Below are 25,429 nucleotides of genomic sequence, written 5' to 3' on the forward strand. Positions count from 1 at the left end.
TCTCGGCAGTGTCTTTTGCTCTTGTACCTTCTGCTCCCCATCCTGGTTCCAGTACCGTCAGCTGGTTCCGGTCAGAGCCTTTGGCTTAGGTGCCTCCTTCTGGGTATCCGAGTTCCGCCAACGTCAGGCGGTCCTTGGTAGTGCTTTTTAGCACGGGTACCTCCTGCTTAGTAACCGGGTTCCAGTAACGTCAGCTGGTCCTCGGTAGTTCCATAGGCTCTTGAACCTTCGGGTAGCCATCCGAGTTCCAGTTCCATCAGCTGGTTCTTGGCATTTTCTCAGCCTTCTTGTACCTTCTGCTACATTTCCAAGTTGAAGACCCTAAAGTCGACGACCCGGAAGACCACCCCGATGACGACGACGACCCGGAAGACCACCCCGATGACGACGGCGGAGATGACGACACTGGAGACGACGACCCTGGAGACGACGACATGGAAGACCGAGAAGCAGAAGAACAAGAGGCTGCAGAACAAAGAGCAGAAGAACATTTAGCATAAGACTTAATATCAGAGCAAAAGATATTATCTAAATTATATGCAGAAGAAGACTAAGCAGTGTATGGGGGTGAGTCCGTTCCTCCTCGTGGTGCCGCTGGATAAAGCCTGATGCTGCAGGCCAAACTGAACGCGGACAAATGTAACTTTTGTGACTGGCAGAACGGAAGGTGTAATCTTCCAACTTTTATAGATAACAACTACGGGAATGCCTGTCACAAATGAGAATATGATGAAGAAGTAGAATAGGAAGAATAATAACAGTGGAATAAAAAGAATATGTAGAATAGGAAGAATAATAATAGTTGAATAAAATGAATATGAAGAATGTAATCAAAAAAAAAAAAAAAAAGGTAAAGGATGAAGAAGAAGATGAATAAGGTGAAGAAGAAGTTGATGTCAAAGATGCTGATGATGATGAAGATGAAAGTGTGGGAAAAAAAAAAAAAAGAAAAAAAAGAAGGGGAAGGGCGTGGAATAGTGAAACATCAATATCTGACAAAATAAAAAAAAAAAAAATGTACATAGTCAATATCTTTGTCACTCCGAACGTCTTAAAAAAAAACAAAAAACATGCTATTCTATTTGATTGGGATAAACCTCTATGACTTTAATGTCTCCGCCACCTCCCCAAATACATCCGGCATTATTCTTAGTTGTTTTCCTTCATGTAGAATGAACCTACAAGGCAAGAAAGGGTTTATTTTAATTCCGATATTTTGGTCCCATTGACTTGCATTGGGATCGGGTATCGGTATCGGCGATATCCGATATTTTTTGAATATCGGCCGATCCTATCCGATACTTTCCGATATCGGAAGGTATCGCTCAACACTATTGATAACCTTGTCACTACTGGTAAGGAAGATGGCACCTGCAACCCATTTCGGTTGCATCGGTAGTCCAGATCCTCCAAGATGGCTCATCAATATGTGCCATTGAATGGAGGGTTGTTGAGCCTCCTAGCACCAGCTCAAGGACATGGAGCAGACACCAAGAAACGGACTGTTAAGAGTAGAGTCGGACAAGCTGTGGAAGGTCAACAACCCAGCAGAAGGGTCGGCATCTGCCAGAACCCTAGAAAATGACCACCTGTAAGTCTTTGACAAACTGACAGAAACCAGCTCCGTGCCGGTGACATAAGGGACCGATCTCCTGTAATTGGTCCTTTTCACAGTCCACCATCACATGGCTCGATTGGAATCACCAGAATTGGAAGGTCCACCATCGGTGCCCCAGTCTCTTCACAGATGAGAGCAGGTTCATACGTGACAAACGTGAAATAGTCATCATCTACCAAGTTCCTGTTAGTGACTCCGTGATTGTCTGGCATAAAAACATCCTTAAAGAGTTGCAGAAACCTCCGTGAGATACCAACAGAGCCATGACCCTGACAAATTGGATAGTGACGAAATCCACAGGGCCATTGTCCAAACTGATGATGAAATTGTGGGTTCCTCCTTGTGAAGGATGGCGTCATGTAGCCAGAGTGCCGAGACAGATCCTGTAAAGATGACTCTCTCGATCCAATTGACCGGACCTTACGTTCCCAAGACTAGAAACCAATTGAGTCTTCCAGATAGTTTATTCAAATTTAGAATCCGGCCCTCAAGTCATTCATTGACTTTGGTTTCCTAAACGAATCCCAGAATTTACATTTTCACAGTGAATCTTTCATTCATGGAGTTCCCTTCAGACGAACATTGCATAAAACTCACAGAAGATCGTCTAGACTTGATCGGCTTGCTGCAAAAGCGGAGCTGTGCACGTGCTCGGTCCATAATGGTTCCCAACTGCCGACAGCAACTGGAACATTTAGACCTTCCAGTCATTGAATTATTTCACTATATTGTCGTGTGTTCAGTCAGTGAAGGACACAACGTTGTCAGACTTTATTTATTGTACACCAATAATCTGCAAGCAATGTCAACCTCCATGATACAGAATGACACAACATCGCTGCTACCTACATTCAATGGAATGAGTAATTTGCCAAGATTGGTAAAAAAACAAAACAAAAACATATACAAGCTGGTGAAAATGAAGTCTCCCGCTGACATGGAGACCTTACACCGCCAAATGGATCCATGGGGGAAAGTAAAGAGTTCTCAGTATCACAAAATAAAATTATCCGCCATTGTTCTCAACGTTTCCTCGTCTATAAAACCAGACGCGCCTCGTTCCGCACACAGAAAGGACTTCGGGTTTATTATTAAGCTCGTCTCACAACAGAAGGACAACGGCCGGCACACGGAGGAGCGGAGCGGTAGTGATCACAGGCGGCTGGATGAGCACATGCACACGTGGCAAGCGGCAGCCTTGGCTTCAGTATTTGGGTACCAATTCTTCCTTCTCTAGAAGAAGTTCTGCAAATCGCTGCTGAAGCTCCCGTTCTCTTTCCTCCTGTCTCTGCACGTCTTCTTTGAGAAACTAAGGAGAAAATAAAAAACGAAGAAATAATGAATTGGATATGGTATGGAAAAATATACGATTCCTTGTGCCACCAGCAGATGAGCAGTTTTCTGTAAGGCATCTGGCTGCAGGAGCTCTCCCTACTGCTATGGACATACACAGACCAGGAAACTAGGCCCCGGACCGAGTAGTCACCGATGGGGCTTTGCGGGAAAAAATTTTTTTTTACAACGGAGGTCCCCTGTAAGATTTAAACAAAACTGCCGGGAACCACTCGACCACTTAAACCATGCCAACAAAAAGACAAACCTAGGATGAGATCTTCAGCACTTTTCTGAATCAGGACCCGAATCTACGGTAGGTATCAGCTGTAACATCCAACAGACACCCCTGCCGGATCGGAGCTAGCTCCAGTCACTGACAATAACCCCTAAGATGCCGTGGTCTAAAGTGGCCATGACATCCAACTGCTTAGGTAAAAGCAATAATCCTACTTGCAGACTCCACGGATTCTATTTCTTTTCCTTCCAGTTTGCAGAAGAAGGATGGTGAGAAATGACACTCATGTTACTCATTATCTGCAACTGGGCAGCCAGCAGTATGGAGATTACCAGGCCAGAGGGATCACAGTGTGGGTGAGGGCTTAGTGATGGCTGACAGCAGGGAGGATCGGGATGTCTGGGCGATGATCAGATAATGGCTGCCAGGACTCTCCCAGAAGACCAGCTGCTTTTTAACAGATATAAATTCCTGGGCAGAGAAAACGTTTCCAAAACTCAGATCGGAGACTACAGAGGGCACAGATGTGAGCACTGCTGGCACCATGTACTAACAGCACGGGGGCCACGGACAGGACCAGACTGCACAGACCAAGAGACAACCCTCCGACAATCTGTACCCCACTTATCTCAGAGAAAATCTCACTGCGAATTATAACTGGTGATAAACTCCAGAGCAGCAATCACTAAACTGGAGAAAATACAGGATGTAACTCAGGATCAGTAATGTAACGTATGTACACAGTGACTGCACCAGCAGAATAGGGAGCACAGCTCTGGGGTATAATACAGGATGGAACTCAGGATCAGTAATGTAATGTATGTACACAGTGACTGCACCAGCAGAATAGTGAGTGCAGCTCTGGGGTATAATACAGGATGTAACTCAGGATCAGTAATGTAATGTATGTACACAGTGACTGCACCAGCAGAATAATGAGTGCAGCTCTGGAGTATAATACAGGATGTAACTCAGGATCAGTAATGTAATGTATGTACACAGTGACTGCACCAGCAGAATAGTGAGTGCAGCTCTGGAATAGAATACAGGATGTAACTCAGGATCAGTAATGTAATGTATGTACACAGTGACTGCACCAGCAGAATAGGGAGCACAGCTCTGGGGTATAATACAGGATGGAACTCAGGATCAGTAATGTAATGTATGTACACAGTGACTGCACCAGCAGAATAGTGAATGCAGCTCTGGGGTATAATACAGGATGTAACTCAGGATCAGTAATGTAATGTATGTACACAGTGACTGCACCAGCAGAATAGTGAGTGCAGCTCTGGAGTATAATACAGGATGTAACTCAGGATCAGTTATTATTAGTGGATGGGTATATGTGTCTGTACATCCCTCCTCTTGTCCTTAGGTGTTTGCCCAGTGAGGTGACAGTAGTGACATGCTTACCGCTATCCTCCTGGGAATGGCCATGTCCTCGTGCTTTTTCAGCTCCTCGAACGTCTTCAGCTCCAGGCTGGCCTGTTCGTACTGATCCCACACTTCATTCAGCTGTTTAATGAGCCCCATGGCTCGGGACTGGTAGCCGCCCAGCAGGATCTTCAGCTTCTTCTCCATCTTTGCGGCTCTTTTGGCTTCCGCAGTCATATGACCTCTGTTTACCTACCGAATAAAAACAAACAAGAGAATGTTCTAGCGGTTCCATCACCTGTGATCAGACCCCACTCCAACCATCGGACCCCTGCATGGTAAGCACAGCGCGTTGTCTCCACCCCTAGCAGGTATATTCATGTATTTTCTATTTGTGATTTGTTCCCCTCTTTTGTTTGTTAGTGACGAGAGCGGTTCCTGCTCAGCGGCTTCTAAATTCAGTGGTGTGAAATGGGGGTCTTAGCTGGTCCTAGGGGCATATTAATGGCACATCTTGTGGATGGCATCCTATAGGACGTTCACAGTGTGACGCACCTTCCCTGTAAGGCCGTGTGATGAATATGTGACATGATTCTGGCCTAGTGACTTCAGGAGCTCTCCACATTGCCATCACGAGCTGATAAGTAACAGAGGAGGTGAAATGTCTAAGAAACTGCCAAGATTAAAAGTACTGCCATTACTGCAGTCTGCAGAACATCACTGCCATCTAGTGGTGAGCGCCGGAGCCTGCGGCCGCTCGGACACACTCACCTCCAGCCGCTTCTCCAGAGACTCGATTCTGTCCTTCTTGCTGGCCAGGTTGGCTCGGGTGTAGCGCCCTTGTCCGGACAGGTAGAGCACCTGACTGTAGCATTCCTCCCACACCTGGTTGTAGGCGTCCAGGGACAGGTCTCCATGGCCCATGCCTTGCTTCACCACCTCCATCTCCTGCTGCAGGAGCTCCTCCGCCTGAGCGATGACACACGAATACCTAGGTTATTCCACTGCCCAGGAACATCCCCACTGCCCAGGACGTCTGCTACTCAGCTCACACAGATGAACGTAGTAAGGACAAGGCCCCCAATACAGAGCAGGACAGACTTCCGCTGCTATTGTGGATACAACTGTACCATCTGGGTTATACCTTCTGCTATCAGGATTAGGATGACCTCCCCCCCTCCATCATACGCATCACCTCCCCCTCCATCCATCATACGCATCACCTCCCTCCTCCATCATACGCATCACCTCCCCCTCCATCCATCATACGCATCACCTCCCCCTCCATCATACGCATCACCTCCCTCCTCCATCATACGCATCACCTCCCCCTCCATCATACGCATCACCTCCCCCTCCATCATACGCATCACCTCCCTCCTCCATCATACGCATCACCTCCCCCTCCATCATACGCATCACCTCCCCCTCCATCATACGCATCACCTCCCTCCTCCATCATACGCATCACCTCCCCCTCCATCCATCATACGCATCACCTCCCCCTCCATCCATCATACGCATCACCTCCCCCTCCATCATACGCATCACCTCCCTCCTCCATCATACGCATCACCTCCCCCTCCATCATACGCATCACCTCCCCCTCCATCATACGCATCACCTCCCCCTCCATCATACGCATCACCTCCCCCTCCATCATACGCATCACCTCCCTCTCCATCATACACATCACCTCCCCCTCCATCATACGCATCACCTCCCCCCTCCATCACACGCATCACCTCCCTCCTCCATCACACGCATCACCTCCCCCCTCCATCATACGCATCACCTCCCCCCTCCATCACACGCATCACCTCCCTCCTCCATCACACGCATCACCTCCCCCTCCATCATACGCATCACCTCCCCCTCCATCCATCATACGCATCACCTCCCCCTCCATCATACGCATCACCTCCCTCCTCCATCATACGCATCACCTCCCCCTCCATCATACGCATCACCTCCCCCTCCATCATACGCATCACCTCCCTCCTCCATCATACGCATCACCTCCCCCTCCATCCATCATACGCATCACCTCCCCCTCCATCCATCATACGCATCACCTCCCCCTCCATCATACGCATCACCTCCCTCCTCCATCATACGCATCACCTCCCCCTCCATCATACGCATCACCTCCCCCTCCATCATACGCATCACCTCCCTCCTCCATCATACGCATCACCTCCCCCTCCATCCATCATACGCATCACCTCCCCCTCCATCCATCATACGCATCACCTCCCCCTCCATCATACGCATCACCTCCCTCCTCCATCATACGCATCACCTCCCCCTCCATCATACGCATCACCTCCCCCTCCATCATACGCATCACCTCCCTCCTCCATCATACGCATCACCTCCCCCTCCATCCATCATACGCATCACCTCCCCCTCCATCCATCATACGCATCACCTCCCCCTCCATCATACGCATCACCTCCCTCCTCCATCATACGCATCACCTCCCCCTCCATCATACGCATCACCTCCCCCTCCATCATACGCATCACCTCCCTCTCCATCATACACATCACCTCCCCCTCCATCATACGCATCACCTCCCTCCTCCATCACACGCATCACCTCCCTCCTCCATCACACGCATCACCTCCCCCCTCCATCACACGCATCACCTCCCCCCTCCATCATACGCATCACCTCCCCCCTCCATCATACGCATCACCTCCCCCCTCCATCATACGCATCACCTCCCCCTCCATCATACGCATCACCTCCCTCCTCCATCATACGCATCACCTCCCCCCTCCATCATACGCATCACCTCCCCCCTCCATCATACGCATCACCTCCCGCCTCCATCATACGCATCACCTCCCCCCTCCATCATACGCATCACCTCCCCCCTCCATCATACGCATCACCTCCCCCCTCCATCATACGCATCACCTCCCCCTCCATCATACGCATCACCTCCCCCCTCCATCATACGCATCACCTCCCTCCTCCATCATACGCATCACCTCCCTCCTCCATCACACGCATCACCTCCCCCCTCCATCACACGCATCACCTCCCTCCTCCATCATACGCATCACCTCCCCTCCTCCATCATACGCATCACCTCCCCTCCTCCATCATACGCATCACCTCCCCCCTCCATCATACGCATCACCTCCCCCCTCCATCACACGCATCACCTCCCTCCTCCATCACACGCATCACCTCCCTCCTCCATCACACGCATCACCTCCCCCTCCATCACACGCATCACCTCCCCCTCCATCACACGCATCACCTCCCCTCCTCCATCACACGCATCACCTCCCTCCTCCATCACACGCATCACCTCCCCCTCCATCACCTCCCCCTCCATCACACGCATCACCTCCCTCCTCCATCACACGCATCACCTCCCCCCTCCATCATACGCATCACCTCCGCCCTCCATCATATGCATCACCTCCCTCCTCCATCATACGCATCACCTCCCCTCCTCCATCATACGCATCACCTCCCCCCTCCATCATACGCATCACCTCCCCCCTCCATCATACGCATCACCTCCCCCTCCATCATACGCATCACCTCCCCCCTCCATCATACACATCATCTCCAGCCCCATCCCCCCCACATCATACACACCATCTCCAGCCCCACCATCATACGCACCATCTCCAGCCCCACCATCATACGCACCATCTCCAGCCCCACCATCATACACACCATCTCCAGCCCCATCCCCCTCCATCATACGCACCATCTCCAGCCCTACCATGATACGCACCATCTCCATCCCCATCCCCCACCATCATACGCACCATCTCCAGCCCCACCATCATACACACCATCTCCAGCCCCATCCCCCTCCATCATACGCACCATCTCCAGCCCCACCATCATACGCACCATCTCCAGCCACCCCATCTCCTAGCTACCTACATGGCGCAGCTCGTCCTCGGTGAACTTATCGTAGGGCGTCTGCTCCAGGTAGCCCACGTGTTCCACGCTGGTGGCGGCCGAGCCGGGAGCCTTCCCCTTCTTGCTCCCCGTGTAGTCTCCACATGGGTTGTGCAGCGAGTCGTAGTGCAGCATGGTGATTATCTCCTTCTTGATCATTTCCTCGCTTTTTTGCAGGTCGGTGAGCGGCGGCTCCACATTCGGCGGCCTCAGGATGGTCTCATTTACCTGCAGATGGAGAATGATCTCAGCATCGTGTGACATCACAGAGACCCCCTGACCCTGCGGCGGGCCCCTCGCTGCAGGAACCTGAGGGCTACAGGTACAATAGCTTTACATTTAAAGGGAACGTTTACAAACTTCTTGTGCTTTGTCTCTAGCCGTGGAGACACCACTGTACGAGCTGCAGACGCAAAACAACATATTATGTGTTTGATTATTTGCAAAGATCTTCCATAATCATTGCAGTGAAGGATCTTCTCAAAAAGGGTGTGCAGATTCTTGCAACAATTCTTTTAAAAGCTGCAACAACTGCCGGACAAAAAACTCCACACAAAGCTAGTTGTGTATACAGCATCTATGTAAGCCGATGCATCAATGCCCCCTGGGGGAGAAAGGCTGGGGGGCAGACTTACTTCAGAGGGTCGGGGTAGATCTTTCTGCACGGCTTTATGCCTCTGCTTCAGTTCCTTCGCCCGCTGTGCGTCTCTCACTGCCTGAGGATACAAAGAATTTCATGTTAACATCAGCGTTTTTCTACATGCTCCACCGCCACAGAGGTGTACAAGGAGAGCGCCCCCCGGTGGACATGCTGGCAGAGGACAGTTGTGGCTCCCAGACGTGATGCAGACCGCTGCGATACTTCGGACGTGTACCTGTTTGCGCGCCTCCACATCCGCTTCGTCTTCTATGAAGGAGTCTTCTTGGTCGCGCTCCTCCAGTTCTCGCTCAGCGTTTTCAGGTAAGACGATCTCAAAGTCATTTTTCGGGGTGGGCAGAGACATCAGCCCGAGACGCAGGTGCTCCCGAGACTCCCTTTCCTGCGTATCAGATCACAGACAATCAGATCCCATCTCACGCTGCCGCGTCTCCATATTTATCACAAATTCTTTTAGAAAATCTCATGAGCTCAGACAAAATACTCGAAAGCTGAAGGAATCGTAAAGTCAGATTTTTCAGACATTGTTTACATCCACCGCTATAAACTTCGATTTACCTATAACATTCAGACAAAGGAGATTTTATAATCCGTTTAGATCTCTATAAATGTAGGTATCTTACTAGACCACCACAATGCCGACTTCATGCTATATCTGTCGGCGTGTCACCCCCCCCCCATTCACATGGACGCCTGGTAGGGTGGTCTCAGTAGGACGAGGTATACAAGCTGATGCTTGACTCCTGTGGGGGCGGATTATCGCTAAGATAATACCCAGAAATAATTAGTGGTTATTATTATTAAACTGCCTTATCCTCATCCACCTGTCAGGTGAGAGCAAGGAGCCGCGTGCAGCAATGTGCTGGTCCAGTAACACCGAAGTCATAGGGTCACCCTATACAGAAGGCCAGGACGCCGCAACGCCCAGGCCACTCGGGCCAGGACGCCGCAACGCCCAGGCCACTCGGGCCAGGACGCCGCAACACCCAGGCCACTCGGGCCAGGACGCCGCAACACCCCGGCCACTCGGGCCAGGACGCCGCAACGCCCAGGCCACTCGGGCGAGGACGCCGCAACGCCCAGACCACCGCAACGCCCAGGCCACTCGGGCCAGGACGCCGCGGCACAAAGACCACTCGGGCGAGGACGCCGCAACGCCCAGACCACCGCAACGCCCAGGCCACTCGGGCCAGGACGCCGCGGCACAAAGACCACTCGGGCGAGGACGCCGCAACGCCCAGACCACCGCAACGCCCAGGCCACTCGGGCCAGGACGCCGCGGCACAAATACCACTCGGGCCAGGACGCCGCAACGCCCAGACCACTCGGGCCAGGACACCGCAACGCCCAGACCACTCGAGCCAGGACGCCGCAACGCCCAGACCACTCGAGCCAGGACGCCGCAACGCCCAGACCACTCGGGCCAGGACGACGCGGCACAAATATCACTCAGGCCAGGACGCCGCGGCACTCCATTACTTCAGGAAACAAAAAACATTTGCTGAAAGAAAACCAAACAAAAAAAAAAACCACCTACATTGGAATCATAATTGCTGGACAGAAAATGGAGTGAGATTTAATAAGCAATGTTCTGATGTCAGGTTCCAACCAACTGCAAAAACGTAGCATTTCTCCCAGCAATGTCAGAATGTAAAAGTTATTCTTTTTAATGTGTTTTTTTGTATTTAGATTTTTACATGTATGAGCAATGGTTTTAAGTGGTTTACTAAATTATATTTTATGATTGTTTCGTGTGTTTTATAATGTACATATATGTTTGAATATGTGTTTTAAGTCAGATTCCCCACCCACTGGGTGTGGTGTTTTTTTTCTTCCTTTGAAAGGCGTCTCCATGTGCCTTCTTTTGCTATAAATAACAGACCCTGTATGTGTATGTGTATAGACTGTCCTGAGGAAGTGGTGTGATCACCACGAAACGCGTAGAAATAAAGTCTATTCTCTACTACTTCTATTTGGACTTCTCTGGTACATTATCCTGACAGGCGAGCAGCGCAGTGTGATGCCCCATTCTCTTCATCTAGCCAAGGATCATCACATCGGGGCTTGCAGCAGCCGCCAATGCCAAGTGCAGTGGTTGTGTCTTACACAACCATAATAGGTGAGTGAATTTATACTATCTCTCACGAATATTCCCTTTATCTCGGATAAGACCCTATGTGCGCTCTGTATTCCTTCTTGCTACCTTAGCAATGTCAGACTGACACCGCCGCTATTAATGCCCAGGTTGGTTGTAAACCTCAGTTTTATCTCAGCACAGAATCTACAATCCCCGCTATTTACCAAATGTTTAATGTATGTGGGGTCATTGTAATCCACTGATCCGTCCTCCGGATTGATGTTTAGCTTGTCACGTAGCGGCGTCCTTCCCGGTGTGGCGCCGATAACCGGTTTGGGAGTCATACCGCCTCGCGGGGTGAGTCCCTCTGAACTTTGTGATGGTGTTCTAGAGAAGTGAAGGGTAAAGATGATACATAGATACACATGTGTGCCATCAGCTCTATTACTATTTACTCTCTATAGGGTATGTGCTCAGTTTGTTTTTTTCTTAGGTTTTGTCTATGAAATGGCCACAGTGTGAACATGTTCCTACACACTGCACGTATGCCAACGTATGCTTATGCTCTGGTTCATTTCTTTGGTATTGATACGTATGCCAGGGAGCAGCAACAGAAACCCACCCATGTTCAGATCACAGTCGTGACCATATTGACATTTGTTTCTGAACTGGTAATCCGGGGTCCGGTTCCCTCAGAAGAGCGGCTTTACTCATAGATTTATGGCCCTCACATGAGCGCTGCAGCCAATCTCAAGAGAGAGGACTACAACCACAGACATTGCCTTAAAATCCGCACCTGAATGGGGTGGACAGCACAGTATTAGGAGTCTGCACCACTTGTCTCTGAGGCGTCACACCGGAGAAGTCGCTCTCGTGCAGAGGGGTATTCAGACCACCCTTCAGAGGGGTGTCCACGTTAGTAAGTGCCATCAGGTTCTGCGCTTCCTGAAAATACACACGATACAAACATTTATAAACGCCTTAAATGTATGCCGTCCGGCCCCCGCGCCCCACTCCAGGGGTATGCCGTCCGGCCCCCGCGCCCCACTCCAGGGGTATACCATCCGGCCCCCGCGCCCCACTCCAGGGGTATGCCGTCCGGCCCCCGCGCCCCACTCCAGGGGTATACCATCCGGCCCCCGCGCCCCGCTCCGGGGGTATACCGTCCGGCCCCAGCGCCCCACTCCAGGGGTATGCCACCCGCGCCCGCCTTCCCCCGTGTATATCGTCTGGTAAGACATACACCATAATGCCCCTTACCTGCAGTATGCGGTCCTGTGCCGCCGGTGTTTTGGGCGTTCTGAGGGTGATGCTGTTATTTGCCACATTATATTCGGATAATAAGGTGCTGGATGCAGAGTTGGTGATCCCGGACTCCTCGGCTGTCTGCCGGGCGATCTCGCTGGCCTGTCCGACCTTCACAACTTCTTCTAACTCTGCATCGGAAATCTAATAACAGAGAACGGCCCAATCGTAAAATGAACATCCGGATGTAACGCATTATTGGCATTAGAAGTCTGTAACAGGAAATCTCCATAACCAAAAGGTGCTGAAGGTGGTTTCTTATACGGCAATTTTTTTTTTTTTTTTTTTTACAGGTTTAACAACAAAAACAGTTTTATGACTTTTGTTGTGGATTTTAAGCGTATTCACATCAGGGCACCTCGCTGCGTAGTATTTTTTCTTTTTTAATTGCTAAAACGGTTTAAAAAAAAAAAAAAAAAAGAAGTTGCCGAATAACCAACACCAACATTGTCATAGCCAATGCAAACGTACTGAGCAGATAGCACCACCTAGTGGAAGTATACGGCAATGGCAAAATATCACTGAATTTCTTTGCAAAATGTAGATTGTAAACTGGGCTTCCAGCAAATAAGTTATATGTGTAGACACGTAGCGGCTACATCCACGGCGCTCGCATGGCTAAAGTGAAATTCTGACCATTGACTTTTTTTAATGTATTTGTAAGTGCGAGAAGGAAAGTGCATGCAGAGCACATGTGCTGCAGTCCAAGTCTATGGGTACGTTCACATTCGCGTCTTTGGACGCAGCGTCGTCGCCGCAAAACAACGCATGCGTCATGCGTCTCTATCTTTAACATTGGGGACGTATGGGCATGCGTTGTCATGCGTTTTGGTGCGTTTCGCGACGCATGCGTCATTTTGACGCACCTGCCAGGGCGCGGCAAACGCAACATGTTGCATTTTTTCTGCGTCCAAAATTTTTTTTAAAAACGCGTCGCACTTGCGTTGCATTTGCGTCGTCGATGCGTCAAAAACCCCATTGAAGTGTATTGGCAACGCAGAAGACGCAAGTACTTGCATTGTTGTGTGTTGTACGACGCATGCGTTCTTTAATTAAAGTGTATAGACGGTGTCTAGACACGGAAAAGACAAAATATATATATATATATATATATATATATATATATATATATATATATATATATATATATATATATATATATATATAGCGTTGCGTCCGCGACGCTGCGTCCAAAGACGCGAATGTGAACGTACCCTAAGGGACATGACAACCATTATGTAAAGGTACCTTCACACATAATTTCGTTAACGATATCGTTGCAACGTCACGCTTTTTGTGACGTAGCAACGATCCCGCTAACGATCTCGTTATGTGTGACAGCGACCAACGATCAGGCCCCTGCTGGGAGATCGTTGGTCACTGGGAATGATCAGGACCTTTTTTTGGTCGCAGATCTCCCGCTGTCTTCGCTGGATCGGCGTGTGTGACGCCGATCCAGAGATGTGTTCACTTGTAACCAGGGTAAATATCGGGTTACTAAGCGCAGGGCCGCGCTTAGTAACCCGATATTTACCCTGGTTACCATTGTAAAGGTAAAAAAAAAAAAAAAAAAAAAAACAGTACATACTCACATTCCGATGTCTGTCACGTCCCCCGCCGTCAGCTTCCCTGCATTGACTGTCAGCGCCGGCCGTAAAGCAGAGCACAGCGGTGACGTCACCGCTCTGCTTTACAGCCGGCGCTGACAGTCAATGCAGGGAAGCTGACGGCGGGGGACGTGACAGACACCGGAATGTGAGTATGTAGTGTTTTTTTTTTTTACTTTTACAATGGTAACCAGGGTAAATATCGGGTTACTAAGCGCGGCCCTGCACTTAGTAACCCGATGTTTACCCTGGTTACCTGGGGACTTCGGCATCGTTGAAGACAGTTTCAACGATGCCGAAGTCGTTCCCCGGATTGTTGGTCGCTGGAGAGAGCTGTCTGTGTGACAGCTCCCCAGCGACCACACGACGACTTACCAACTATCACGGCCAGGTCGTATCGCTGGTCATGATCGTTGGTAAGTAGTTTAGTGTAACGGTACCTTAACTTCTATAAACTTTATATGTACAGGCCCGGGCGGCCATCTTCCTCTATTCTTCTAGGCCAAAACATGGGCCACGAGAGGCCCGACTTCCAATATAAATGCCAATGGTTGACTTTCCTGCACAAACACACCAAGGCAGCAGCTTTTCCTGCGGAAGCACAAACTAAAGGCGGAACGGCCCCTTTACGTGCCCAGAGCGTGCAGAAACCCTAAGACTCCCGGGGGATTCCGTAATGTCCCTCCATGTCATCCCCCTCCCCTAGCATTTCGGAAGGATAGCTATGCTTAACCCTCCCACCTGAGGTGAAGGCAGAACTAATTTGCTTCTCTTCTTCGTCAGCTCAGACACGCCGCCGGTCGTCTGGAGGATCGCTGCCGGCAGGTCCGACTCTTTCTTCCTCTTTATATTCTGCTTGTCCTTCTTTCGGTCTTTTGCTTCTTTCTCTCTGGAAAGAAAATAATGAAATAAAGTTGTGATAAAAGGGAATAATTTGAGACGAGCCGCCTATCCAGACGTCTGAGCCATTAGTGCCCGAGTTGCTCCAGACACTCTAGTAAGTTGCCATTCTGTGTGGCAGAAGAGTCCACCTCCGCCTCTCCGTCCTGGACAGAAGTCGGACCCCCTACTTCGGTGATCCTCACGTCTTAAAGCCTCTGTAAGGTGGAGACATGTATTCTACGTGTGACCACAAATATGGCTGCGTGTGATAAAGTCGAGCAGGCGGCCATCACTTACGATCGGAGCTCCCCGTCGAGGTCCTGCTGCCGCAGTTTTCTGAAGTCGGCGTTCAGGGCATCATAGTTCTCCTCCGAGGTGTCGTAAAAGCCCGGGGCCGGCTTCTTCTCGAAGGGGATCTCAGCGTTGTAATCCACCCCGCGCTTCTTTTTCCTCTTCTTCTGTATCTCGATGCCGGCTGCTCGCAGCTCTCGCCTCTTCTGAAGAGCGGCCAAACGTCTGAGAGGGGGCAACACGATCATCAGTAACAAGCAGCGGAGATGAGATCATTTACAGTCACAACGGGGGGCACAAAGCAAAAACGTATATCGCACCTGTACACGTCTGAGGTCACAGACTAATAATACGAATGCGTCTGAACATCCGCTGGGCTGGAGCAATATATGGCTGTAAACAATCAATGGGCCATGAAGTGCGAGATCCACAACTCCCCGCAGGATTATTTGGATATGGAAATATTTTATATATTTTTTTTTTATAAAATAACAGTGTTATTCTATAAGATGTAATCTATGGACACAATGGAGCTTTCCAGTTGCACACAACAAGCGATTGCTCCAAAGCGCAGCGTGAATCATAAGCTCTCGCACCGGAGACAGACTGGCAGCAGCGCCTGCAACATAATGTAAAGGTAAAACCCAGGACGGTACCTGCTGGGAAACGTTGTACAGACCTGGCTTCCTCCAGCTGCTTTTCTCGGGCTTTCCTCTTGGCCTTCTTCCCTTGGGTGTTGGCCAGACGCGCTCTGGCCTCGGACAACATCTCAAGCTCATCTGTAAGAGGAATGGCAGCCATTCAGGTGATGGGCAAGTGGCATATTATGGAGACACTTAAAGGCTTCGGACGACTTTGGCATGAAAGTTTTATACAGATCGGTGGTCACATTATATTAAAAAAAAAAAAAAATAATCTCTCATTATGGGACCCGGGGAACAAGGGATAATATGCTGAATGCAGGTGGTCCCTGTGTCCCCCGTGAAACCACTAGGACTCAGGCTGCTATCTCTCCATCACCTCATCCATTTTCATGGACGTTATTGCTTGTTACAGATGTCTGTGATAATTGGTACAATGCTGGATCACATGTCCTGACCCAAGTGTTAAAGATTCATAGAAATATATTTTATTTTTTGTTGTTGTCCGTAAACGATACAACATTCATCAGACAGAGGCTGTAGTGAGGCGACTGCACCCGTCACCCAGTGCTGCGGCGGACATACCTTCATCCATATCCACAGGGTCAGGCCGGGCAGGTTTGGTCTCGGGATTCGGGTCGATTTCTCCAGGTTTTAGCTTCCGAGGGTCATCTGCCGCCTCCTCTTCATTGTCCCTCTGAGCGGCCTTGTCTCTGAAGATGGAAGAACGATATAATTATTAGGATTATAATCGTGTCAAGCCCAATGACAAAAACAAAATCTCTACAATAATCAGTGCAGGCAAAATGCATCGTAAGGGCCTGTGCACACGTCGCAGATTTGTCAATATTCTTTCTGCGCAGATTTGGCAAAAAAAACAAAACCCTGAAGTGGATGAGAATCCTGACGTCTCATGCACTCTTTGCTTACTTGTTGTTTGTAGATCTGGTGTTGATTTCACCCAAACTAACGAGTGGGGAAAAAATCTGCGTGGCTGTTTTTGCATGGTAACATTTTGGGGCACATATGTTCTGATTGCTTTCTTGGGAGGCTTTGGGGTTAGAGAGTGTGTAAAATATATATATATATATATATATATATACACACATATATATACACACACTAGCTATTGAACCCGTTCTACGCCCGGGTGGCAAGCATTTATATTGGTATATGGTCTCCATCCTGGTATGTGTTGCTTCCATCTTGCGCCCCCATCCTGTCATGTGCAGCCCCCATCCTGTTTTGTGTGCCTCCATCTTGTGATGTGCTACTGTCTTCCTGAGCACTCATCCTGTCACATGCTCCCATCCTGTACCCCAATCCTGTCATGTGGTGGTCCCATCCTGTATGCCAATGCTGTCATGTGGTGCTCCCATACTCCACCCCAATCCTGTCATGTGCTGCTACCATCATGCACCCCCATCCTGTTATGTGCTACTATCTTCCTGAGCCCTCATCCTGTCATGTGCTCCCATTCTGTCATGTACTGCTCCCATCCTACACCCCAGTTCTGTCATGTGCTGCACCCATCCTGCGTCCCCATCCTGTCATGTGCTGCACCCATCCTGCGCCTCCATTCTGTCATTTGCTGCTTCCATCCTGCGCTCCCATCCTGTCATGTGCTGCTGCCATCCTGCACCCACGTTCTGTCATGTGCTGCCCTATTCTGTCATGTGCTGCTCCCATCCTGCGCCACCGTTCTGTAATTTGCTGCTCCCGTCCATATGCCCCATATGCTGTTCCATTATGGTTGTTGGCCCCCATAAGATGCTCCATAGTATATGCCTCATATGCTGTTCCATTATGGTTGATGGCCCCCATAAGATGCTCCATAGGATTATATGCCCTGTATGCTGATCCATTATGGTTGATGGCCCCCATAAGATGCTCCATAGGATTATATGCCCTGTATGTATGGTTGATGGCCCCCATAAGATGCTCCATAGGATTATATGCCCTGTATGCTGATGCAATAAAAAAAAAAAAAATAACATACTCACCTTTCGTCGCTGGGCGCCGAGTGCTGGGAGGCCTGAGCAGGCGGGGACACCGGCGCGCTGTGGGGGTCAGGTGCCGGAGTCGTCGCTGGCTCAGGACCCCGGCACTTGCTATAGTCACCTATCCCTGATCCAGCGCTGCGCGCCGCTCCGTCTTCCGGCTCCTCTGGCTGTGACTGTTCAGTCAGAGGGCGGCGCGCATTAAGCGCGTCATCGCGCCCTCTGAACTGTGAACGTCACAGGCAGAGGATGTGGAGGATGGAGCGGCGGGCATCGGTGGAAGGGACAGGTAAATATAACATACTCACCCTCCTGGCGGTCCCTGCTTCTCCATTGGAGATCGCGGTGTGCGTTCAGTGCTTACGCATACCGCGATCTCCTGGGAGCGTCACTCTGTGGGGTCCAGACTGCGCTTGCGCAGTCTATAAAGGCTCCCAGCGTTATATTATAGATATAATTAATATATATATATTCTATTTTTTAAAATCTTTAACCCACTTCCATAACCCTGATCCCAAGAAGGGGCTAAGCAGCCCAAGGAAATCCTATATATGGCTGCTATCAGCTACACTGGTTGTATCTATACCTCCGCAATAAATTACCATGCTCCCCCCTAATCCCCGTGGCCCTTTGAGCTCCCCATGCTCCCGGCTGCCTGCTCCCCGCACTCCCGCCTGCCTGCTCCCCGCACTCCCGCCTGCCTGCTCCCCGCACTCCCGCCTGCTCAGCGATACTCACAGTAAGTACTCGTAGTGCTCCAGGCACTGGGCGGCTGTCCTGCCGATGATGGGGGCGATGGTCCTCCACTGGGTGGGCATTAGTTTGGCCAAGTGCAGCAGCTTCTCCTCCTCCTCACGTGACCATTCTGTCTTCTTGATGCTGGGGTCCAGCCACTCATACCTGTTATTCGGGGAGGAGGACAGTTGTTAGTAGGCAGCTTCAATGCTTCTCTCTACGCTAGCATGCCTTTCCTAGACTTACCAGCGGGCTTTGCACTGCTTGGCCGACTTCCTGTGCAGTAAGGATGCAATACGAGACCACTGGTTTTTGCCATATTTCATAACCGCCGCCTTGAGGATTTCATCCTGTCAAACAAATATAAAGAAGCATAAATACATACCGCATGGCATTAAATATGGGGGGCAGCCTCACCGCCTGGTAGAAGGGGCTATAACCTGCGACTCTGCAGCCGCCCATACGGGCAGCGTCCATCCCATCCCGCGAGAAACATCAGCTGCTCAGTAACCATCTCCTGCAATGTCTAAGCATCTCTGCCTGCTGTCAGTGAATAGAAGCAGCCTTATTCACGTGTCTGTGCAGGGACGCCTCCTTATTCATGGATTCCCAGGGGGAACAACAGAGGAAAGGCAGGAGGGAGAGGAAAAAGAAACATGGCCGGGACCCAGCATCAGGTTCTAGTGTTGTTCTAACCTCTCTGATGATAAATGTGAAGAAAGAATACATGGGCTGCTTTCAGGAACAGCGCCACTCCTGACCATGGGTCACATCTGGTACTGCAACTCAGCCCCATGAAGTAAACAGAGCTGACCTGCAATACCATGTAATACCCATGGTCAGTGGTAGCGTCAATTCTGATTTCGGCCATTATATTCTCAGGTTGTAAAGACTTGGGCACTGCGCAGACTGTCCGTACATGTGGTTCTGCTGCAATCTCATGTGTGAATCTGCTCTAACTCTGCTTTCCCAGACCCCCGAATGGCCAATCTGTAGTGGGGGGGATTGTAGAAGATGCAAGACATATAGGTTTACCGCTCAGCATCCCGGAAAAGACGTGTGAGTGGCGACAGCGGCCATGTTGGCGGATATATTCCGAAGGCTGAAAGAAAGTTTGTATAACCTGACTGTAGGGGGCGACTCGATATTCATTTACTTCTCTGTATGCTTTCAAACTACAACTCCCAGCAAGCTCTGAGGCCAGCGGATGGGTCATGGCAGATTTCAGACCAATGGCTGCAGTACAAACAACAGAAGCTGATCTGTAGAACCAAAAGTCACAGCAAGTTCTAGAAACAAACTGAAATAAAGATTACCCTACAAGTGCCAAACTGTGCAGGAACTGGAGAACTACAAGTCCCAGCTCACGAGACTGATTTAAAAGACGGGGACTGTTGACATTTGCAATTCTCCAGGCATTCCTGTACTTGTAGTTCTACAGAGCGGCCAGTGACCCAGGTGAGGTCTCACCGTTCCTCGCCGGTAGAGTTGTTCTGACATTATCTCCTGGGCGGACTGTGAGGAGCAGTCTCCCACACTGCTGGGAAAGGGGACAGGCTGAGAATCGCTGCTGCGGAGTTTGCTGGGATTTGTAGTTCTTTGGTGACTTAGAAGCATTATATGAGGATCTTCTAATATATCGTAGAGCTCTGGAGAACTACATGTTCCAGCATTACCCACGCATGTCTGCAGCAGAGACACATTCCAAAATGTCTGAAAAGAGAACCGCAGCAATATAAGGTTGACTTTTTAGAATTTATCATGTATAGAAGTCACAACAGAGGAAGAACTACTAGTCCCAGCATGCTCTCGCACCAAAAGAAGAACTACAAGTCCCAGCATGCTCACACCAGAGGAAGCACTACTAGTCCCAGCATGCTCTCGCACCAGAGGAAGCACTACTAGTCTCAGCATGCTCTCGCACCAGAGGAAGCACTACTAGTCCCAGCATGCTCTCGCACCAGAGGAAGAACTACTAGTCTCAGCATACACTCACACCAGAGGAAGAACTAATAGTCCCAGCATGCTCTCACACCAGAGGAAGAACTAATAGTCCCAGCACGCTCTCACACCCGAGGAAGAACTACTAGTCCCAGCATGCGCTCGCGCCAGAGGTAGAACTACTAGTCCCAGCATACGCTCACACCAGAGGAAGAACTAATAGTCCCAGCATGCTCTCGCTCCAGAGGAAGAACTACTAGTCCCAGCATGCTCTCACACTAGAGGAAGCACTACTAGTCCCAGCACATTCTCACACCCGAGGAAGAACTACTAGTCCCAGCATGCTCTTGCATCATAGGAAGAACTAATAGTCCCAGCATGCTCTCGCTCCAGAGGAAGAACTGCTAGTCCCAGCATGCGCTCGCGCTAGAGGTAGAACTACTAGTCCCAGCATGCTTTCACACCAGAGGAAGAACTACTAGTCCCAGCATGTCCTCACACCAGAGGAAGAACTACTAGTCCCAGCATGCTCTCGCACCAGAGGAAGAACTACTAGTCCCAGCATGCTCTCGCACCAGATGAATAACTACTAGTCCCAGCATGCTCTCGCACCAGATGAAGCACTACTAGTCCCAGCATGCTCTCGCACCAGAGGAAGCACTACTAGTCCCAGCATGTCCTCACACCAGAGGAAGAACTACTAGTCCCAGAATGCTCTCGCACCAGAGGAAGCACTACTAGTCCCAGCATGTCCTCACACCAGAGGAAGCACTACTAGTCCCAGCATGTCCTCACACCAGAGGAAGCACTACTAGTCCCAGCATGCTCTCGCACCAGAGGAAGAACTACTAGTCCCAGCATGTCCTCACACCAGAGGAAGCACTACTAGTCCCAGCATGCTCTCGCACCAGAGGAAGAACTACTAGTCCCAGCATGTCCTCACACCAGAGGAAGCACTACTAGTCCCAGCATGCTCTCGCACCAGAGGAAGAACTACTAGTCCCAGCATGTCCTCACACCAGAGGAAGCACTACTAGTCCCAGCATGCTCTCGCACCAGAGGAAGAACTACTAGTCCCAGCAGGAAAATACTAAAACCCTATGTGTCATATTTGTCTATGCCTATGGTAGATTTTTTACAGTGTGCGGGAAATCAGCAATTACGCAGAATTAATGAACATGTTGCTTTTTTATCCGCGATTCGTTTTTTTCGCGGAAAAAAAAAATCGCAACATTTGCACAAGTTTTGCGGATTACATTGAAATGATTGGGAACCATATGTAAGCATTTTTTTCACGTTTTTATAGCAAAAAAACGCGAAAAATACTGAACGTGTGCACATTACCTTACAACTCCCTTCTCTGTGTACCTGAATTGAGAGAGGGAGGGGGATGTTTTGAGTGAGATCATATTAAGGCTAGGTTCTCATTTCGTTTTCGGGTGAGCGCTAACAGACAGCGTTGCATGGCAAAATTAACGCCGTGCAACGTGTCCGTTAGTGCTCCCATTGCCAGCAATGTTAAAGCGCATTGCTAGTGCGTGCCATTTTCGGCACGCGCTAGCGATGTGCCGTTCTTTTGCGCCCGAGGTCCATTCCCCGCTCTCGCAGATTGGGGATCTGCGCTAGCGGGGACGTTTAACGCGACTCCTAAAAAGACATTGCGTTGGCGCAATCCCCTAGCACTTATCGCTAAACGGATTGCCCTAACGCAATGAGAACCTACCTAATATTGTCTACCTTGAGATAGTTTATAAACCCTCCTCTCACACATCCAGTACCCTAGCAACCACAGAATGCAGAGTAAGTGGACATGCTAGCTGGGGCATATCTGTGACGTTGCAGCGTCCTGGATGGCGATCTTGTTGTGTTTGACACGCAGCAGCGATCTGGATCCCGCTGTGACATCGCTGGTCGGAGCTAGAAGTCCAGAACTTTATTTGGTCGCTAGATCGGCGTGTATCGTCGTGTTTGACATCAAAAGCAACAACGCCAGCAACGTTTTACATGGAGCGAGAACGATAAGTGAGTCGCCGTTACGTCACTGGATCGCTCCTGCATCGTTCTGCTGTTACAGTGTTTGACGACGCTGCAGCGATCTAGTTTAGGTCGGATCGTTCTCTATATCGCTGCAGCGTCGCTTAGGGTGTCGGTACCTTACTGAAGTCAAGCTGCAACACCAGGCTCTCCCATCATCACTTTGGTAAGAATTACGAATAACAGTTTTAAGCTCCGTTTTTTTTATTGGAAAAAGTTCATATTAGTGACAGAGTGTTACTTTCCCAGTTTCATTAGGATCTTTTTAGGGATTCAGTCGTTATGCGCCATATTCTGCCATACCTATGCCTAATGTGTTATCACGGCTGGAAAAGGAAAAACGGTTTTGAGCTCCGTTTTTTTTATTGGAATATGTTCATATTAGTACAACAACGTTATCTTCCAAGTTTCATTAAGATCTTTTTAGGGATTCAGTCTTTATGCGCCATATTCTTCCATACCTATGCCTAGTGTGTTATCATGGTTGGAAACGGAAAAACGGTTTGGAGCTCCGTTTTTTTTATTGGAATATGTTCACATTAGTACAACAACATTATCTTCCAAGTTTCATTAGAATCTTTTTAGGGATTCAGTCTTTAGGCATAGGTATGGCAGAAAATGGCGCATAAAGACTGAATCCCTAAAAAGATCTTAATGAAACTTGGAAGATAACGTTGTTGTACTAATGTGAACATATTCCAATAAAAAAAACGGAGCTCAAAACCGTTTTTCCGTTTCCAGCCGTGATAACACATTAGGCATAGGTATGGCAGAAAATGGCGCATAATGTGTTATCACGGCTGGAAACGGAAAAACGGTTTTGAGCTTCGTTTTTTTTATTGGAATATGCTCATATTAGTACAACAACGTTATCTTCCAAGTTTCATGAGGATCTTTTTAGGGATTCAGTCTTTATGCGCCATATTCTGCCATACCTATGCCTAATGTGTTATCACGGCTGGAAACGGAAAAACGGTTTTGAGCTCCGTTTTTTTTATTGGAATATGCTCATATTAGTACAACAACGTTATCTTCCAAGTTTCATTAGGATCTTTTTAGGGATTCAGTCTTTATGCGCCATATTCTTCCATACCTATTGCCTACAGTGTTATCATGGTTGGAAACGGAAAAACGGTTTTGAGCTCCGTTTTTTTTATTGGAATATGTTCATATTAGTACAACAACGTTATCTTCCAAGTTTCATGAGGATCTTTTTAGGGATTCAGTCTTTATGCGCCATAGTCTTCCATACCTATGCCTAGTGTGTTATCACGGTTGGAAACGGAATAACGGTATTGAGCTCCGTTTTTTTTATTGGAATATGTTCATATTAGTACAACAACGTTATTTTCCAAGTTTCATTAAGATCTTTTTAGGGATTCCGTCTTTATGCGCCATTTTCTGCCATACCTATGCCTATGGTAGTTTTTTTCTAAAGTTGAATTTTTTGAAACTATTTTTCCTTTCCACTTCACTCTATTTAAAAATAAATTAGCGGAGGTTAAACTTTAATTGCGTTTTCAACAAGGCAAACCCATACATTTCTATATAGTAACTTTACATTTGAAATAAACACTGAATCCCTAAGAAGATCTTGATGAAACTTTGAAAATAAGTTTGTCATTAATATGAACTTTTTCCAGCAAGAAAAACAGAGCTTAAAAATGTAATTCTGTTTTCAACAATGTTAATTCATACATTCCTATATAATAACTTTACATTTCAAATAAACAGTGAATCCCTAAGTAGATCTTTAGCGAAAATTTTTGCCTTAGGCCGACCTCACACTAGCGTGTTTTACGGACGTATGAGAGGTGCAGAAAATACGGATTGCACACGGTACAATGCTTCTCTATGGCCCAGCTCCTATCTGCCGTATTTTACTGATCCGTATTATACGGTCTTCTACGGCCGTAGAAAATCGCAGCATGCTGCATGTGTCACCGTATTGCGCAAAAAATACACCAATGAAAGTCTATGGGGGCCAGAAAAATACGGATTACACACGGACCAGCAGTGTGACTTGCCAGAAATACGCAGCGGTGTTAGAGAGAAAAGCCGGCAATTCAGTGCGGTGTACAGTAAAATCACACTGACAGCTTACAGTAGAATAGGTAGAATAAATGTGTACACATAGAATAGGTATATACTGTGTTATATATATATATATATATATATATATACATACACACACACACACGCACACGATGGTGGCCCGATTCTAACGCATCGGGTATTCTAGAATATGCATGTCCACGTAGTATATTGCCCAGCCACGTACTATATTGCCCAGCCACGTACTATATTGCCCAGCCACGTACTATATTGCCCAGCCACGTACTATATTGCCCAGCCACGTACTATATTGCCCAGCCACGTACTATATTGCCCAGCCACGTACTATATTGCCCAGCCACGTACTATATTGCCCAGCCACGTACTATATTGCCCAGCCACGTACTATATTGCCCAGCCACGTACTATATTGCCCAGCCCATGTACTATATTGCCCAGCCCACATAGTATATTGCCCAGCCACGTACTATATTGCCCAGCTACGTAGTATATTGCACAACGACGTACTATACAGCACAGAGCCATGTACAGTAGTATATTGGCCAGTCACGTAGTATATTGCCCAGCCACGTACTATATTGCCCAGCCACGTACTATATTGCCCAGCCACGTACTATATTGCCCAGCCACGTACTATATTGCCCAGCCACGTACTATATTGCCCAGCCACGTACTATATTG

The 25,429-nt window shown here is 48.8% G+C and overlaps 1 protein-coding gene across 1 annotated transcript in view; it reads right to left on the reverse strand.

Annotated features, from left to right (window-relative positions):
- Window positions 1-2,379: 2,379 nt before the first annotated feature.
- LOC138638709 (cell division cycle 5-like protein) overlaps window positions 2,380-25,429 on the reverse strand; it is a 28,256-nt gene continuing 5,206 nt past the window's right edge. Inside the window, exons 2-16 of the mRNA XM_069728224.1 lie at window positions 18,944-19,047; window positions 18,701-18,862; window positions 16,548-16,675; window positions 16,001-16,100; window positions 15,328-15,546; window positions 14,890-15,037; window positions 12,497-12,685; window positions 12,033-12,181; window positions 11,461-11,623; window positions 9,377-9,541; window positions 9,137-9,217; window positions 8,484-8,729; window positions 5,337-5,534; window positions 4,605-4,817; window positions 2,380-2,927 (exon numbers count right to left, since the gene is read on the reverse strand). Coding sequence (XP_069584325.1) covers window positions 2,823-2,927; window positions 4,605-4,817; window positions 5,337-5,534; window positions 8,484-8,729; window positions 9,137-9,217; window positions 9,377-9,541; window positions 11,461-11,623; window positions 12,033-12,181; window positions 12,497-12,685; window positions 14,890-15,037; window positions 15,328-15,546; window positions 16,001-16,100; window positions 16,548-16,675; window positions 18,701-18,862; window positions 18,944-19,047 — 2,370 coding nt within the window. The 3' untranslated portion in view covers window positions 2,380-2,822. The remainder of the gene's footprint in view (window positions 2,928-4,604; window positions 4,818-5,336; window positions 5,535-8,483; window positions 8,730-9,136; window positions 9,218-9,376; window positions 9,542-11,460; window positions 11,624-12,032; window positions 12,182-12,496; window positions 12,686-14,889; window positions 15,038-15,327; window positions 15,547-16,000; window positions 16,101-16,547; window positions 16,676-18,700; window positions 18,863-18,943; window positions 19,048-25,429) is intronic.

This window comes from Ranitomeya imitator, chromosome 5 (assembly GCF_032444005.1).
Source record: "Ranitomeya imitator isolate aRanImi1 chromosome 5, aRanImi1.pri, whole genome shotgun sequence".
Lineage (NCBI taxonomy): Eukaryota > Metazoa > Chordata > Amphibia > Anura > Dendrobatidae > Ranitomeya > Ranitomeya imitator.